The 16,880-nt window shown below is 35.7% G+C and overlaps 1 protein-coding gene across 1 annotated transcript in view; it reads left to right on the top strand.

Annotated features, from left to right (window-relative positions):
* The first annotated feature begins 2,278 nt into the window (after positions 1-2,278).
* The window catches only part of iars1 (isoleucyl-tRNA synthetase 1), a 157,503-nt gene continuing 142,901 nt past the window's right edge, over positions 2,279-16,880 (top strand). The window contains exons 1-3 of the mRNA XM_084100950.1: positions 2,279-2,334; positions 4,525-4,648; positions 15,069-15,225. Of these exons, the coding sequence (XP_083957076.1) occupies positions 4,530-4,648; positions 15,069-15,225 (276 nt within the window). The 5' untranslated portion in view covers positions 2,279-2,334; positions 4,525-4,529. The remainder of the gene's footprint in view (positions 2,335-4,524; positions 4,649-15,068; positions 15,226-16,880) is intronic.

Below are 16,880 nucleotides of genomic sequence, written 5' to 3'. Positions count from 1 at the left end.
TGGGGGGTGTTTGGCTCGAGGTCATGGTGCAAAGGACCCTAGGTTGATTTTACTCCGAACAATCTCTTTAATATAACTCTTTAGCATATAAAATTGTATCACTAAATTTTTTGTTATCGATACATTGGAGAGACTCAATATACAACTGAAAATCAGCCAAAAATATGAATATGAATATGAATATGAAATTTACCATATAAAATCATAAGATTCATCATAAAATTGACAGATGCAGTTTTTGAATCAAAATATATAATAACATCTTTGGATGCTAATTTACAGTTATAACCAGATTTCTGTTGAACATGATTAGATAGATCTTCCCAGAATTTTTTGGAATGATAACATTCAAAGAAAAGATGTAGAATTCTTTCTGGCTGATCAGAACAAAATTAACAATTTTCATCAGTATCCATACATTTTGATAAAGTATAGTTACTAACATAAATATTATGAAGTACTTTCAAATGTAATTCCCGATGTTTGTTAGATATACAAAACCGAAAGAGAAGCAACCAGGCTTTTTTCCAGATAATTTCTGGGAAGCAAATATTCCAGAAAAATTTCCCTCTAGGCTGAAAAGATCTATTTTTATAAAATAGATTTCTAATAAATTTATTGGTGCACATTTTACTGTTAATGTCCACCCTATTTAAATAAAGTACGGGCCCAATTCAACAGATGTTAAGGGACAACATATGGCTTCTCATTAACATCATTAGACCTGTGGGAATGGCTTTTATCACAGAATAATACTCTCTATATTTAATAGGAAATGGCCACTTATTCATGAGATTTTCATAAGAAAGAAACTGAGCTGACTGGTCTAAAACGTCAGATAAAAAGTAAATTCTTCATTATTCCACAAGATTTCTTTATGTGGGGAACACTTATGTACATAACATAACTTCCAGGACTTAAGAGCTTATTGATAGAAATTGGATAATGTCACAGGAAGTTTGCTAATGTTTGCTATATATAATGTTGCTAATGCTGTAGTTTTTGTTTGCTAACAAAAAATGTAAACCTCCTATCTTTTTAAAAATATTATATGGTATAAAAAACCATATCGAGTCTGATTTAAGTAGACAGTTTCTGAGCCATTTTACTTTAAAAGTATCATTTAAATCGAAAAAATCCAAAAGCTCAAAAAAACCACCTTCAGTTCTTGGACCCTGAAAGGAACTAAGGAACTTTTCCTCTGCGGTCCCCCTACAGGTTGGAAGCGGAATTGTCCATTACCGCTGTCGTAAATAATTTCGCCGCCCGCAGCCGACTGTCGCACACACACTCGCTGTTTATCCAGCACCAGCTTTGGAATGAACGATGTCCACAGACAAGGTAGAGTATGTTGCATGATTTCATGAAAGTATGATGTATTGCGACATCAGAAACGAAGAAAAACTAAATAATGACTATTGTAACGCTTGACGTAAAGCAAGTCAAATTTGTAGTTTTCTTATTTCTCATTCGAACTACAGAAACGCGACCCGGTGTGGTTATATAAGGCTGCAAAGCGAATCCAAAAGTGCCTTTCCCCCTGTTACGACTTGATGAACCACTGATAGCCTACGATTTTGGAAACATTATTTTAAGGTAAAAAATGTTCCTTAGTGTTGCTTTAAATGATGATGTTTATTCCTCCAAACAAATTTTGTAAATAATTTTTTTTTTTTTACAAATCGAATCTTGAACAGAAAGAGATAAAGCTGGATAAACAAATCTAGATACAACTTCTGCTTTGGTCAATAGGACTCTGCCTATATAATAGTCAAGTCTCTTTGAAACCAATTATTATAGATGTTTTGAGTTTTTTTTAAGTGTGGCGGAGCTTTTATGGAAGCCTTTTTTGGAATTAAATTTTTAAGACGTCACAGTTGCATTTTGATTTCTATTTCCTCTGATTTCGATTATTTCAATCTAAGTCAAAGATATATTTTAAAATCTTAACTTAATCTTAAATTATTTTAATTATTACTAATACTTTTTTAAAATCTTGTTTTCAAAGAACACCACGTCAAATACTGTGCTCTTCAAAACACAGCTTGGATTTTCAGTGTATTAATTGCTGAAAATTATGGACAAGAAAAAAAAATACAGGAATATATACCATGCTACATTGCAAGATAGTAAGATACACGCACACACACATAATAATCTAAAATCTGACGAATCATTAAATAAATCTTACTATATCAGTGGACATCATTAATCTATATGATGATTATCATACACTTTTATTATGAAAAGCGACTCTTGTATGATGTCCGACGCCACAGTTTCGCTCAGTTGCATCATTTCCGCTTTCTCTGTTCACCGGCTGAGGGTCCGCATGTGAGTTTCAACTGACACTTCATCTTTATTCAGAACTTATACACACACTCACTGCACACATAAACTCACTGCTCTGTGATTATGGATCTCATATAGAGAAATGCGATCATAACAGCGGCGAACTGTGATTGTAGAGACGAGCGCGCGCTCGTGCGCGTGTGTGATGATCACAGATAGTGATGCAGCTGTATTTATTTACACTTCAAAGTAACTTCATCATAATGTCCATAAAGTGCTTTGTATCATTTGATACCAAACACCTTTTTTTTTTTTTTTTTTTTTTTTTTTTTTTAAGAGAGTAACGTTATATGTGTATGTTTGAGACAGTTTGAGCATGTCGTCCTTATAAATTGTCTGTTCCTCTAGCAGTGCATTCATAATGTTACAACAATGTTGTTGGTTTAGTGATTCAAATGTTTATGAACCTATCCGTTTACATTAATTTCAATTACAAAGTTTTATTGTTATTGTTGTTATACAGATAGCAGGTCAGAAAAGTGAAACTGAAATTGAAAACCCAATGAATAGATGCAAATCTTGAAAAGTCTTTATTTAAAAGCTGCAGTCCGTAACGTTTTTGTTTTCAAAATGTATATTACAAGCGAGTACATCATGAATCCATCTTCCAAACCGTGTTTTTGTCTTATACTTAATCACTACCGTACACCTATAATAAGTGTTTATATTGGGACTATTTTAGAGCAGTCGGGTCGCACCACTGCGGAGTAGCATGACTCGTCATACATAAACAGAGAGAAGTAGATCCGGCTACAATATTCTTCCGCAAGACGCATGCCGTTTCATTTATTAACCGCTAGAGCGCAAAAAGTTATGGACTGAAGCTTTGATAAAAGTAAACACACACACACACACACACACTCTCACTCTCATGAAGAAAATTATTTTGAATTATGCAGAGAATATCACCCACATTTTCGTTATCATAAACAGCTTGTCCCAAACCCGAATGACTTACGTTTTCTTTCCGATGAAACCACAGTGAATGTGGACTGATTTGAAAAAATGATGTAAATGTACCATTAAAGCATCTTAACAGTGGCTCATATGACTTGTGCACTATATATTATAATTATAATTCTTCTGAAGTCATATGATGCTTTGCGTGACTCGGAGCAGTCCGAAAGTTGTTCACCGTTATTCATAAAATAATGTAATCATAAAGTCGGCATGAGACGGAGCTTGCGCTAGTCTTTTCTTCCCTTATTGTGTCGTGTATATATCCGAGTGAGATGTTTCTGGAAGAAGAACAGATGTGGGCGGGGCTTGATTGTGTCTGTGGGGAATTGATTGGATGGTTGTGGTTTGCTATTGGTTGATCTCATGTGAGTGACAGGTTAAAGCCCCGCCCACATCATCAGAGTAGAGAAGAGATGCTGCAGGAGGAACTTATTCTGGCTCAAGATTACCAGGAACATGAATTTTAAACAATAAACATGTGCACTGATAAGTCATTTATAATAAATACTGCAATATTCCATTAAAAATAATTATTTTTAATTGTTTTGCTGGAATTAAGAAGTTTAATCTGAAACTCACTTCTAGAGAGCTTAAAGTCTCCCTGAAGTAAATCATTTTATCACTTAAAACTCATCTTTGATCTCCAAAATGACACATTTAAACGTTTTTTTCTTCTTCATGCCTTAAAATATCTTGACTGTAACTCGACACCCTTGCCTCATTTAGTATGCGCGGTTCTATGAATATGCAAATGAGCCCCGCCTCCACTCACTCACTCAGCTCAGAGATCCACTGGTTGACGATCACACGTTGATCTGATTGGTTACAAGGTAGTTTGTGACGTCAGAAACACCAGCGATTTCAAAGCGTGTTTTTGAGACTGTCTTTGGTTCACTGCAGTTTTAAGGAGGAAATACTCAGCAATGGAGTCGACTTATGAATTTACACATGCTTTGTCTTAAAGCATATTAAAAACACCACATAGACACATAAACAACATTAAAAGCTGGATTTTCACCACAGAGGGACTTTAAAATGAGTTTCATCAAGCGTGTGTGTGACTGATGGAGTGTGTTTATTTGCAACGCCAAGGTCATGGGTTCAATTCCCAGGGAAAGCAAGAACTGATAAGAATGTAAATGTGTATCTTGAAATGCAATGTAAGTCGCTTTGGACAAAATGCATAAATGTAAATGTAAGTGTGTTGTCTAGTCAGAATGGTGGAAGCCGTGCCAGAATCCATTCACTTCCCGACGGAGGAGGAGCGAATCCTGGAGCTCTGGGAGCAGAAGGACTGTTTCCAGGAGTGTCTGAAGCAGTCCAAGAACCGGCCCAGGTGAGTCCTGGGTCATCACAATCATGCTTAGTGTAGTGAATAGGGGAGAGTGGGGTAAGCTGTGCCACTTGAAGTTGTCGTTTAGACAGGAAGAAGTAAAGCAGCACTGCTAGGTATTCGGTTGGGTATCGTTTAAAGTTTAAAGGTTCCCGATTTCGATTTTGCTTATCGATTCCGAATTTCGATTCCAATAAGGTACAAAAAACAACTCGCGTTTAGTCTTATTATAAAACATTTAATTCTAGCTGAATATCATGAACAATAATCAACAGGCTAAAGAACACTTACACAAGGAACATTTGCCTTTGGTTTGAAAACACCATAGAAAAACAACTAGCGTAGCTAATATACATTTCAAGCATTATTAAAGACAAGTATACAACCAGTAATTAAAAAAGAACAAATAAAAAGACGGCAGCAGGAATATTAGGCTGCTGTCCCTTTAAGAGCTGCACGGATCCAATATGCTGATACACACATTATTTTGAAAGTCATATTGAAATGCTAAGAGGAATTGAATATGTTATATGGGGTTATATTGAGGCATTGGATTGTGAAAGATGTACGTTAGTCTTATTCTGTTTCACCCCATTTACATCTTCACAAAGCAGCCTGGAAAAGCTTTAATATCTTTTGTAAACATATTTGGAATATTGTTTCCTGCATTTGGAGGCAAAGTTCACTGGCACTTTTGAGCCACTTGCACATCTCACCCCAAAGTGTGCGATTTTTAACAATGCTTTTAATAATAATTAATGCCTCGATGTTTATAAATGCAACAGATAGTCCACGGCTAGCTGTGTTTTAAACGATTTTAATGCTCGTGGAGGCAAATAACAGCCCGACGCGAAGTGCATTTAAATGGTTTAACGCACAGCTAGCCGTGGATTATGCCGCTTATACCATGGTCATTTGTCAGCATTGACTGGTTAAAGCTGTTAATGATGTTTGCAGCGCAATATTTTACTGAAATGGTAAAAATTACGGTTAGTTTCGTCACTGTTACGGCTCATTAAATCTAGAATTCTGTGCGCTTTAAATCAGACAGAAATAAAGTTGTGCGGTAAGATTTATTTGCATGAATGAATGAATAAATGCATGAATAATCATAGAGAGAGAGAGAGAGATGCACGTGTGAATTGCTTACAGTTGCTTGAAGTTTAATTGAAGTTTGACATTATCACCTCGTTGTAGAAACTGTGATGCATTTTATTTTTTTCTATTCTTTGATGAATAGAAAGTTCAAAAGGACTAGAGATGCACCGATCGACCAACCAGGGGCGATTTTCCGCATGATCACGCGCCCGCGTCCTTGTCTGTGTCTCAGTTAAATAGTGCTTGTATTGTGCATAATTTTAGTCATTCCCGCTGGTTTCAATCACTGATCTACACATCTCTCAGTCTCAAGCAGCTCGTGAGTCGCACGTACCAAAACCAGTGGATTACACTGCACTTAAACAGACAAATACACACAAAATTATGTCTAAATGCCCGTCTTGGCAAATATTCAGCTAAGCACAGTCAATTTTGGAACGTAGCTAGTTGAGAAAGATAACACATGTTGTGTAACAGTATATTGGATCTGTGCAACTCTTAAAGGGACAGCAGCCTAATATTCCTGCTAATGTCTGTCATGTAATCAAAGAACAAAAGACAAAGAACATCTCTCTCTGCTCTTGACTGAATAACTTATAACTAGTAACTAATTGTAAGCATTAATCTGTATTTCATTTTTACAATGAAGACTATTCAGTGTTATTTTACATTTGATTACTTTAATTTATGTTGTATTTCTTACCTGAACACTAACCTACTGTTAGACCACCTTACAAAAAACTTAAAGCTGTGTTTATTTCATAGCTCTCTTTATTTTAGTGCATTTATTTGTGCTGTTTGAAATTGGGTCATTATAAATGTTCTTATTTTTTGCTTGTTTATTTATGAAAGTAGATTTTTGTTTGTATATAGCTGTCAATTATAGCTCTTTGAAAGAAGAATCGGAAAAAAACGGTTTAAATAAAATGGAAATCGGAAACGGCCGAGAAAATTGCAATTTGTGCATCTCTAAAAAGTAAGAATAAAAACACTCTCCTCTGTGTTTTCAGTCTTACTCGGTTGTAAAGATATTCCGTTGGCTAGAAGTGAATGTCTGGGCGTGTGTGTGCAGGATCATTACTGTAAATGTAGCGTCGAAGAACTTGATTACAGTGGTGTGACCACTTTTTTTTTTTTCGAGTGAGATGATTAAATGCATGCTCACATTTAGTCTAGAACTTCAATAACCATCAGGTGTACACACACACACACACACACACACACACACATATTTTGTTAGATACAGATGTGGCCTTTACAAATGCGCGTCTCAGAGAGAAGAATGCCGCGAGCACTTCCGAAATTCTGCGGGATCGTGCAGAAGGGGGATTAGGTGTTGGACACAGGAAATACTAAAACCTGTAGATGGCAGTCGTGTTTCATGTGGCCATACTGAGTTGACGAAAGACAATGTTTTCTTTTGCTAGTTACATAAACAGTCACATATTCTTCATAAAAATCCGACTCAAACGCGCATCATTTGTCTTATTTTTTTTCTGTGTACTTACAGTAGAAGAGATGTGATGTATGATAACTGAGTCTTATAACACAATAATTTGCGAAGACCTTTGAAGAGACCGAGAGCATTTGCGCAATATCTAATTTTACATTTAGTTCCTTTTTGCATCTTTACGTTTTAAATAGCTTTAACATGGTTGTAATGCGCTTTTCTGCATTACTGTACAGTACTTTTTATATTATTATGTTTCCCTTATAGGCGTCGATTTCGGTGGGGACGGTGGGTACGCACCCACCAGATTTCGTCATGAGTCATTTTGTACCCACCACTTTTAACTTCCGTCCATATTAATTTGACTTTTGGTTCGATTTTTTTGACCGTTTTCAGTGGTTATGAGGAGCAATATGAGAGAGAAATTTGGTAATCATTGTCTGACCCAACAAAAAAAAACATTATAATATTCATTTTATTTTATTTTTCGTGTTCGCATTTATGAGGGAAAAAACAACGTGTCAGTTTACGGTTACGGACGTGAGCGCTCTGAAAGCGGCACTAAAAGACTGCTTTAAAACTTGCACAGAGACCTCAAACAGAACAGCTGCCTTTCTTTAAATTGAATTTCGTTTGGTATTAATTAACCTTAATTTTAATCAATGTTTCATAAACCAATTGCCTGGATTTAAGAAGTAAATATAGCAGACAATCACGACATGGAGGCGCCGGCGAGTGAACTGGAGTTCGTCTCATAAATGAACCGAAACTCGGCGTATAATGCACATTCACATTCACAGCATATTTAGACACATTTAGACACATTCATAATCATTACTTTTACCGGTTCTTTGTGGCAAGCTTTATGCGTGCGGTCGTGCGCTTGAGTGCGGCTATATTAAGTAAATGCTCATTATCCTGTAGGCTATATAAGTAGGCTAATTAAATTAATATAAAGGGGCGATTTGTCCACGAATTACTTGAATGAACAACTAGCCTACTAGTCGACTAGAAAAAAAAACTTTTAGTCGGAAGCAGCCCTTATTCCACATATTTTCGAACCAGGTAACAGGACATCTGTGTTAAGCGAGGGACCCTGCGGAATGAACGAGCGGAGCGGAATATTCAGAAATGCGCTCTCCACTCACGAGCTCTGATCGGAACAAACCTGAACCTCACTGTCTGAACCTTGCGCGCTGTATACAACAATAATATTAGGCATAGCTTCTTTTTTTCTTTTCTTTTTTATCAAGAACTTTTGAACAATTTGAACAACCATAAATGGTCTGGTACAAAATATGAGTCACGATATTCGATAGTTAGCGGACGCATAAAGCTTGCCACAAAGAACCGGCAAAAGTAATCATGTGTCAAATATAGCAATGAGACATTTTAATTGTTTATTAATAAACTAGTGTTTTATGTGTCAGTCAAAGATGTTGACAATGCTGACTAGTCATCTTCGCAGATGAACGTGCCTGTAGAGAGAAATGCACACTTCATACGGATTACTTAAGAGAGTTGTCCGTTTCTTTTCGTTTTGAATTGTTTTGTTTAAAAGTGGACATTTCAAGCTTTCTAGATACATTTCTGAGTTTCGGTTCATTTATGAGACGAGCTCAGTTCACGAGCAATGCAAGTTATATCGCGCCGGTGCCTCCATTTCCTGATTAAATCGTCTTAAATGTGTCTCCGTGTGGACAGAAACCAATGTAATCTTCCTGATTTAATCACGTAAAAAAGTCTAAACACAAGCACCACTCTTCTGAATGATGGTCACCACAAACCTCCAAGAGTTTGTAAACCAATTGTTTGTATAACATATTTAATACTTTACTTACAAATTCAAATTCAAATTAAAAAAAAAAAAAATTACAGTGTATAAATAAAACGACATGAAGGAAGTTATTTCCAAAATGTAATTAATTGCACAGTCTTTGTTTTAGCTGCTTGTTTTAGCTGCTACCATGACACAGAGTCAAGAAATTACAAACCACCCCCCAGGTCTGCCGATTCTTTGTCAACCTGCTAATCGATCTCCTCTCAGGGAATCAAAAGAAAACCGGTTTTTCCTGTTTTCACCAGCGCGTGGGCGGGGTTTTAATCCCTTGCAGTTCCTTTGTTTAAATGCTATTTAAGCAAATCTACTATAGGGGAGAGCGGGGCACAAAGTAACGCTTTTTGACTTTCTCAGTTTGTGTAAATCTACTTATGGTTCAGAGTATTTATTTTTTCCCACATTCATTTCCCACATGTCTAGTACAATTATGTGTTTTTGTTTTATCAATACAGTATATACTTTTTTTCTTGATATACCCCGAAAGAATGGAAGTGAAATGTGACAACATGCCCCATAGGTGGGGTACATTGTAACGTGCAGGGGCACAATTGTAACATGACCATATGACAGCTTAAAATGTTATCTGATCTAAAAAAAACAAAAAACAAAACAATATTTTCTAAATAAAATACAATTAAAAAACTTTTTCATATAAAATAATGGCAATTTTTAATAATTAACCCTTTAACTGTCACCGTCCCGTATACGGGACGCCTAAGTTTACTTCACTATATTACAATTAAATCCTAATTTAATCATGACAAACTATATATCGTTGGAAAGGTCTAAGACTCCTTAATAGATATTTCAGCATTGTTTTTTGTTACAATTTATGCAGGAACAGTAATAGATGAATTTATGACAAGAGCGCACCTCAAAAAATCGACATCATAACAGGCGTTTCTGGCGTTTGTCACAAAAAGTCGACGCACACACTTTTAATAACTGAAACTTTGGTTTTCATGCTAAAAGTTCATAATAAAACATTTAATCTAGTATTTGTCAATAAAAAAAAATTATAAAATAATATTATCCTCTAAAAAGTATAATATACATATTATCCCCTAAAATATAATATTATCTTTTTTATTGCCTTTTTTATTACATCACATATTTTAGTAGTTATCATAAATTAGGTATCATTTGAAAGCTTACGATCTCAGAATTCATCCTGTGAAAACTGTTTTGAAATTGGACATTGTGTTACCATAGAAACGGTACTCTAAATTATTTTATCAGGCTCCTCCCCTTTTGGGCGTTGTCATGTTTCATAATTTATGATCAAAATATTTTATAATCTTGACAAAACACATATTGTCAGAAAGGTCTGAGTCTCAAGGTTCCATATTTTGTGACAGAAGTGATATTTGGACAGAAATTTATTAATTTATTATGGTAGAATGCATACAGTTAAATTCAATGGAATTCAATGACACCCGGTGGCTATTTTTGGTAATACGCCTAAACAAAATCTCATGGGAACTTCAATTTTTGTGATATCAACTTCAAATTTGGAACACAACTTGGTTAGATATATGGCTTTGATTTTATAGTATTTTTTTTGTAAAACATATTTTGTAAAATATATATTTTATATAAAAGAATAATATTAAATAAATTATATTTGATTTAATGTAAATTTAAACTTCCATAACTTTTTCATACTTTAATTTTTTGAAGTGCTTTCACCTCAGTAATAATCTGCATTTTTTTCCCTTTAAAACAAGACCAAACTTGGGTCTATACTCCAAAGCATTCTTGAATTACAACCATTTAAGCATGAATAGTGCATTTTAATGTCCATTCTCAAAAAGGGGGGTGACAGCTAAGGGGTTAATAACTAATTTTTGAGTTTTGACTACGAACACACAGCTATACAACATAGTTCAAAACAAATAAATAATTAGTAATTTCTGAACATTGACTCTTAGTCTTTATTCACCTTTTTCTCACATTTTCTCAATAAAATTAATAAAAGTATAGAATATAATAGCATATTTCTAATAGGGGCACATGGTAACGCAGTGTTACAACATGTCCCCGCCTGCACAACTGGGATTTAAACCCTGCTAGTGTCTTCTGCTAGTTAGCAAAGCATTAAATAACTATCTCAACTGTTAAATAACATCTTCTTGGAGATTAAAATAATATCAGATTTGTCTTATTTTAAATAAACACAAAACATAGAGATGAAAAATTAACTTAAGTAAGAAATTTACTTTTGCTATGGTTTAATAAATGTCTATGGATATCTTCCAAAAAATAAATAATTTTGGTGGATTTCTTTTTCTATATAGTGTTGATATGGTAACTAGTACATACACAAAGTTTCGTCATCCAAGCATGTGCAGAAGTATTTAAAACAAGCGTGTTACAACTAACCCCGCAGGTTGTGCCCCGCGCTCCCCCTACATATGCTTAAGTTATTTCAAATTAATGTTTATAACTTAATTTGTTGATATCGCGTAACTTAATTTGACATATGTTGATATAACCAACTGACATTGTAGCCTAGTAGATTAGATTGCATGCCAGGAAGAGGCTTATGCCCGTTTCACAGTGCGTGTGCAGTGCGTGTGCGGTGCGTGTTGCAGTGCGTATGCAGTGCAGGAGCAGCACGCGCAATAGTGCTTTCACATATGCTGCGTTTGCAGTGCGTAACTGATCCGCTGCTGGCTATACCACAAATACATACTCTCAATTTGTATTTCAAATCAAGAAGTTATCAGCAACTTTTATTTAAAAAATGTTTTTTTGTCAGCATTGCGATTCTCTTTGTACACATATACACTCTTTAATAGATGTATTCACGTTTAAACACAATTTAAACAACATATTATTAAATGCATTACTTCTATATAATTATATATTAAGTTGCTCAAGCAAGTGGTAAAATAGTTTGCCATGTACTTATGTTAAAATCGCATAGCCTACATTTTAAATTAAAACTTAAAATTGACAAAAACAGCAGACTCATACCCTTTCCTTGCATAATTTAAATCTTTATATAATAATTCTTGCATGTCACAAAGAACTTGTTTTTCCACCTCCACGAATGAGACGAGTGTTGTTCATTATCTTGTTGAGGTAAATTGTATTTTCCATTGATTTACCCCGGTCTTAACATCTCAGCATTGCGATTCTCTTTGTACATACACTCTTTAATAGACGTATGCACGTTTAAACACAATTTAAACAACGGCAGCCTATTATTCAATGCATAGCCTACTTCTACTTATATTAAGTTGCTCAAGCAAGTGATAAAATTTAACCATGTAGCCTACATATTAAAACGCAAACATTTTAAATTAAAACTTAAAATTGACGAAAACAGCCCACTCGCATGCCTTTTCTTTTTCATTTAAATTTTAATGCAATAAATCTTGCATGTCACAAAGAACTTGTTTTTTTTACCTCCACGAATGAGACAAGTGTTGTATGTCGCCTTGTTGAGGTAAATTGTAGCGTTCCTTGCTTTACCCCGGTCTTGTGGAAAAAGTAGTATTTAATTAAATACATTTATGGTGAGATTACTACATTTTCAGGTCAATATGTGTTCATTTTGACCACGAAACATGCGCTGTCACTTTAATTCAGCGTTTGCAGCACAGCAAAAATAGACTCGGTGCGGAAACGATCTCTGCACTGCTGTATACGCACCGCAACTGGAACGGATCGACGGACTGCAACCGCGTGCAGTGTGAAAGCTCTAACCTGTTAACATGGGTACGGAAAAAAATACGCACCGCATACGCACTGCAAACGGAGTATGTGTGAAACGGGCGTCATGCTTTGTATTAAGTAATGAGCGTTTACTATAATATAGTATAGTATAGCACGACCGCACGCATAAAGCTTGCCACAAAGATCCGGTAAAAGTAATGATTATGAATGCGTCTAAATGTGTCTAAATACGCTGTGAATGTGAATGTGCATTATACGCCGAGTTTCGGTTCATTTATGAGACGAACTCCAGTTCACTCGCCGGCGCCTCCAATGTCGTGATTGTCTGCTATATTTACTTCTTAAATCCAGGCAATTGGTTCACGAAACATTGATTAAAATTAAGGTATAATTAATACCAAACGAAATTCAATTTAAAGAAAGGCAGCTGTTCTGTTTGAGGTCTCTGTGCAAGTTTTAAAGCAGTCTTTTAGTGCCGCTTTCAGAGCGCTCACGTCCATAACGTAAACTGACACGTTGTTTTTTCCCTCATAAATGCGAACACGAAAAATTAAAATAAAATGAATATTATAATGTTTTTTTGTTGTGTCAGACAATGATTACCAAATTTTTCTCTCATATTTGTTACGGGTGTGGTGCAGGTAGAAGGAGACTCAAAGTCCAAAGGCTTCAATACAAACAATTTACTTCAAACTTACTCACAGATACAGACAGGCAGGAACACGCACACTAAACACCGTACTGACAAAGTAGAACCGACACAGAACAAGGCAACACTCAGGGCTTAAATACATGGGAGAACAGATCAGGGAAACAAGACACAGCTGACAAGACTAACGAGGAAACAGGTGTGACAGATGAACTAAATGACAGTTACCGTGGAAACCAAGGAGTGGCGGGAAAACAGAACAAAGGAAGACATGTGATCAGTGAAAACAATACTCAGACAGAACAGAACTGTGACAATATTGCTTCTCATAACCACTGAAAACGGTCAACTGAAGTTAAAAGTGGTGGGTACAAAATGACTCATGACAAAATCTGGTGGGTACACGTACACTGTCTTTGTATCTCTTTAGAATATTGCTACTTTTAGAAAAAAATGACATAATTATGAATCAAATTATTATGAACAAATAATGAAACTGTGTCAAAATTCGACAACACAAAGAATGATCAAAAAGCGATAAAACGCACATCTCAGGTTAAATTAATTATATAAAAAACAGGGAACATTTTGTAAAAGCAAAACTGAACAAAATGCGTAATTAAAATAATTGTATTATGTGTTACCAAATATTTAATACCACTTCCCCATAATGTTGTAATTATTTTTTAAAACAACATCTGTCAAACTGTCAATCAGATACCTCTTATCTGGCCATTTTTATTTTATTTTAGAAGTCATAACTGTTGATCACCCTTTATATGGAATTTGTGAATATGAATATTTAGAAGATTTACAAACTGTCGGCAAGACCTCAAACCAACCCCGGACATTCTGAGACTAACGTGGAAAAATCTTTATGCTTAATGCATTAAGACAGTTCAATTAAAATATTTATTAATAATGTAATGGTAAATCAGATGCGCCCAAAATATAAATGCTACACGTTGTGCTGCAACATTACCTCACAAGAAATATCTGCACAAGAACAATCACACAAGAAATATCTGCACGAATTAAGAATCTGGGTAAGTCGCATTATTTAAGCCTTTCATTATGTTAGGATGATTTTGAGTGTTTTAATAAAAGCAATGTTAAATATTCTGCATGCACTCATCTCCTGGAAACCACAGCAATGACAAAACATATAAAAATTCGTAAACGTTGTCCAATAGCCCTTCTTGTCTTAAGACAACTTTGATGAACCTTTTGCACCAAATGTCTGTATAATACAGTAGCCTACTGTAAATATTTGTGTCTATTTACTATTTATAATTTATATTTTATTGTGGATGTTTTCTCACAATCATGACGTAATGTGAAGTAAAATAAAAAAATCGAATGTAAAGTTGTTTTTTTATGCGCCACCTGGTGGATATTCTGTGAAGCGAAACACATTGAGGGATTTTTTAAGTAGGGCCCCCCGAAAGCACTTGCAGAATTCTGCGAGACTATGCGAGACGAATTGCAGAATGCCGCGGGAGAAAACGCGCGTTTTTAAAGGCCACATCTGTATAATGCATTGTTTTTACGAGTTACTTGAAAAAGTAATCTGATTACGTAACTCAGGTTACTTGTAATGAGTTGCTCCCAACTCTGGGTGTGACATCATCAGTTTCCTAACGTTCCCTTCTTCCACATGTCTTTTATACATGTAGGTTAATGTCGTCGATTTGTTTTTCAGGTTCACCTTCTATGACGGGCCGCCCTTCGCCACGGGTCTGCCTCATTACGGCCACATCCTAGCCGGAACCATCAAGGACATCGTGACCCGGTTTGCCCATCAGAGCGGCTTCCACGTGGACCGGCGCTTCGGCTGGGACTGTCACGGCCTGCCTGTGGTGAGAATCACTCAACGCCACTTAGACCTTGTCCTAACTACACGCGACGCGCTAGGCCTGAACGATTAATCGCAATAAAACGCGATTTGGCAAAGGCTGCGATTATCTTCTGCGCAGCTTGTCGGTGGAGTGCGGCTGATTGGTAGTAAACGCTGCACCATCTGAACACCAGAGGGCGCTCTCATGCAAACACGCTAAATATGCCCTGCCGCAGAAGTACAATAATGCGCATCATTCCAGGAGATCCCTATCGCTGTAGCTGAGTAAACAGAAGATTGAAACGCTTTGATTAAACATGACTTATAAATACACGACTGCCTTATCCTGTGTAAGAAGCTCATCATCTCACAGGAGGAGGAGCTCAGCTGTCCTCATGAAGTGAGTTTGGAGTAAATGCATGTTATTAAATGTTGTCTGTTGTTGGACAAGAGGTTCATAAATGCTTCTCATAACTAGTGGCCATTAATAGTCTTCACTAAGTTTTAATGATTTGTATATTGTTAGAAACTCACTTTGTCTATGTCATTCTGTATTAGTAACTAATATTGTATGTCCATCCTGTTGCAAATTCATAAAAAAAGTAAAATTTTGAGCAAAAACCTTAGAAAATCACGAAAATCAGGATCAGATTTAGAACAATGATCAAAGCATTAATGGAGTAAATCGAGTTCATCAACACCCCTAATGCTTGCACAGTCCTGGGTTCAACATTTCATTCAGCAACATTAGGCACTTTTGATTTATGCAACAATTCTATTTTAGAAACGGTTTCTATTTTTCTGCGACGTCGCGCTGGAACAACAAACACAAAGTGTGGCGATGATAATCTCAGGCACTGTTTATGTGCTTTATTTAATGTTAAAGCGTGTCATGTGACTCTGAATATCGTTTAGTGCTCCAGCTTTGAGGCTGTAAAAGCAACAGTGGATAATTCACCTCAGATCTTCAAATTAAACAAATGGAAACAAGAACGTTCAAACTGTGAACAAACAAGTGTATTCTTTGACTAATACTGTTTTAGTAACTTAGTAGCCTTTGTATTTCATTGTGCAACTGTGAAAAATGCGAGTGACCGCTTCACAAAGTCATTTTCAGTTGCAAAGTAATTTGAACTTGAATTAAAGAAACTGGGGGAAAAAAGTACAGTAATGTAATACCATGGTAATTTATGTACTCCAGTCATGCTAACAAACACGTACCATGACCAAAATATCTTACTTGTTAATAACAGGCCGCAACCATATGGAACTACAGCTTAGCCAGTTGTTAGAAAAATGTTTTTATATTTTTCAATAAAATCTTTCTATCCCAAAAAAAGCATTTTATTTGCATTTGTAGCTGTATATTGTGTTTGTGAAAGTTTGCTGCATATAGACTGCATAAAGAGCGCTTTCACATTAACTGTTGTTCAGTGAAATCCAGTGTTTTCGAAAGTAACCCACACAATCAGGAGTTTCGAGACCAGACTCGATAAGATCACAGCGACAAGCTATTTGTCTCTCTACACCGGTTGCAGACACCGCCTAGACTAGCTTTACAAGTTAGACCTCATTTTTTCTTTAAGACTGTTAACAACTTTTAAATCAGTTACATAAAAATGTAGATCGGCCTAATTTGATACTGAAAAGTAAGTCTAAATGCTCCCTATCTAACTT

The sequence above is a fragment of the Abramis brama genome (genome assembly GCF_963993115.1).
Source record: "Abramis brama genome assembly, chromosome: 23".
NCBI classification, from domain to species: domain Eukaryota; kingdom Metazoa; phylum Chordata; class Actinopteri; order Cypriniformes; family Leuciscidae; genus Abramis; species Abramis brama.
Note: the sequence above shows the minus strand (reverse complement) of the source record. Positions and strands in the feature narration are given on the sequence as shown.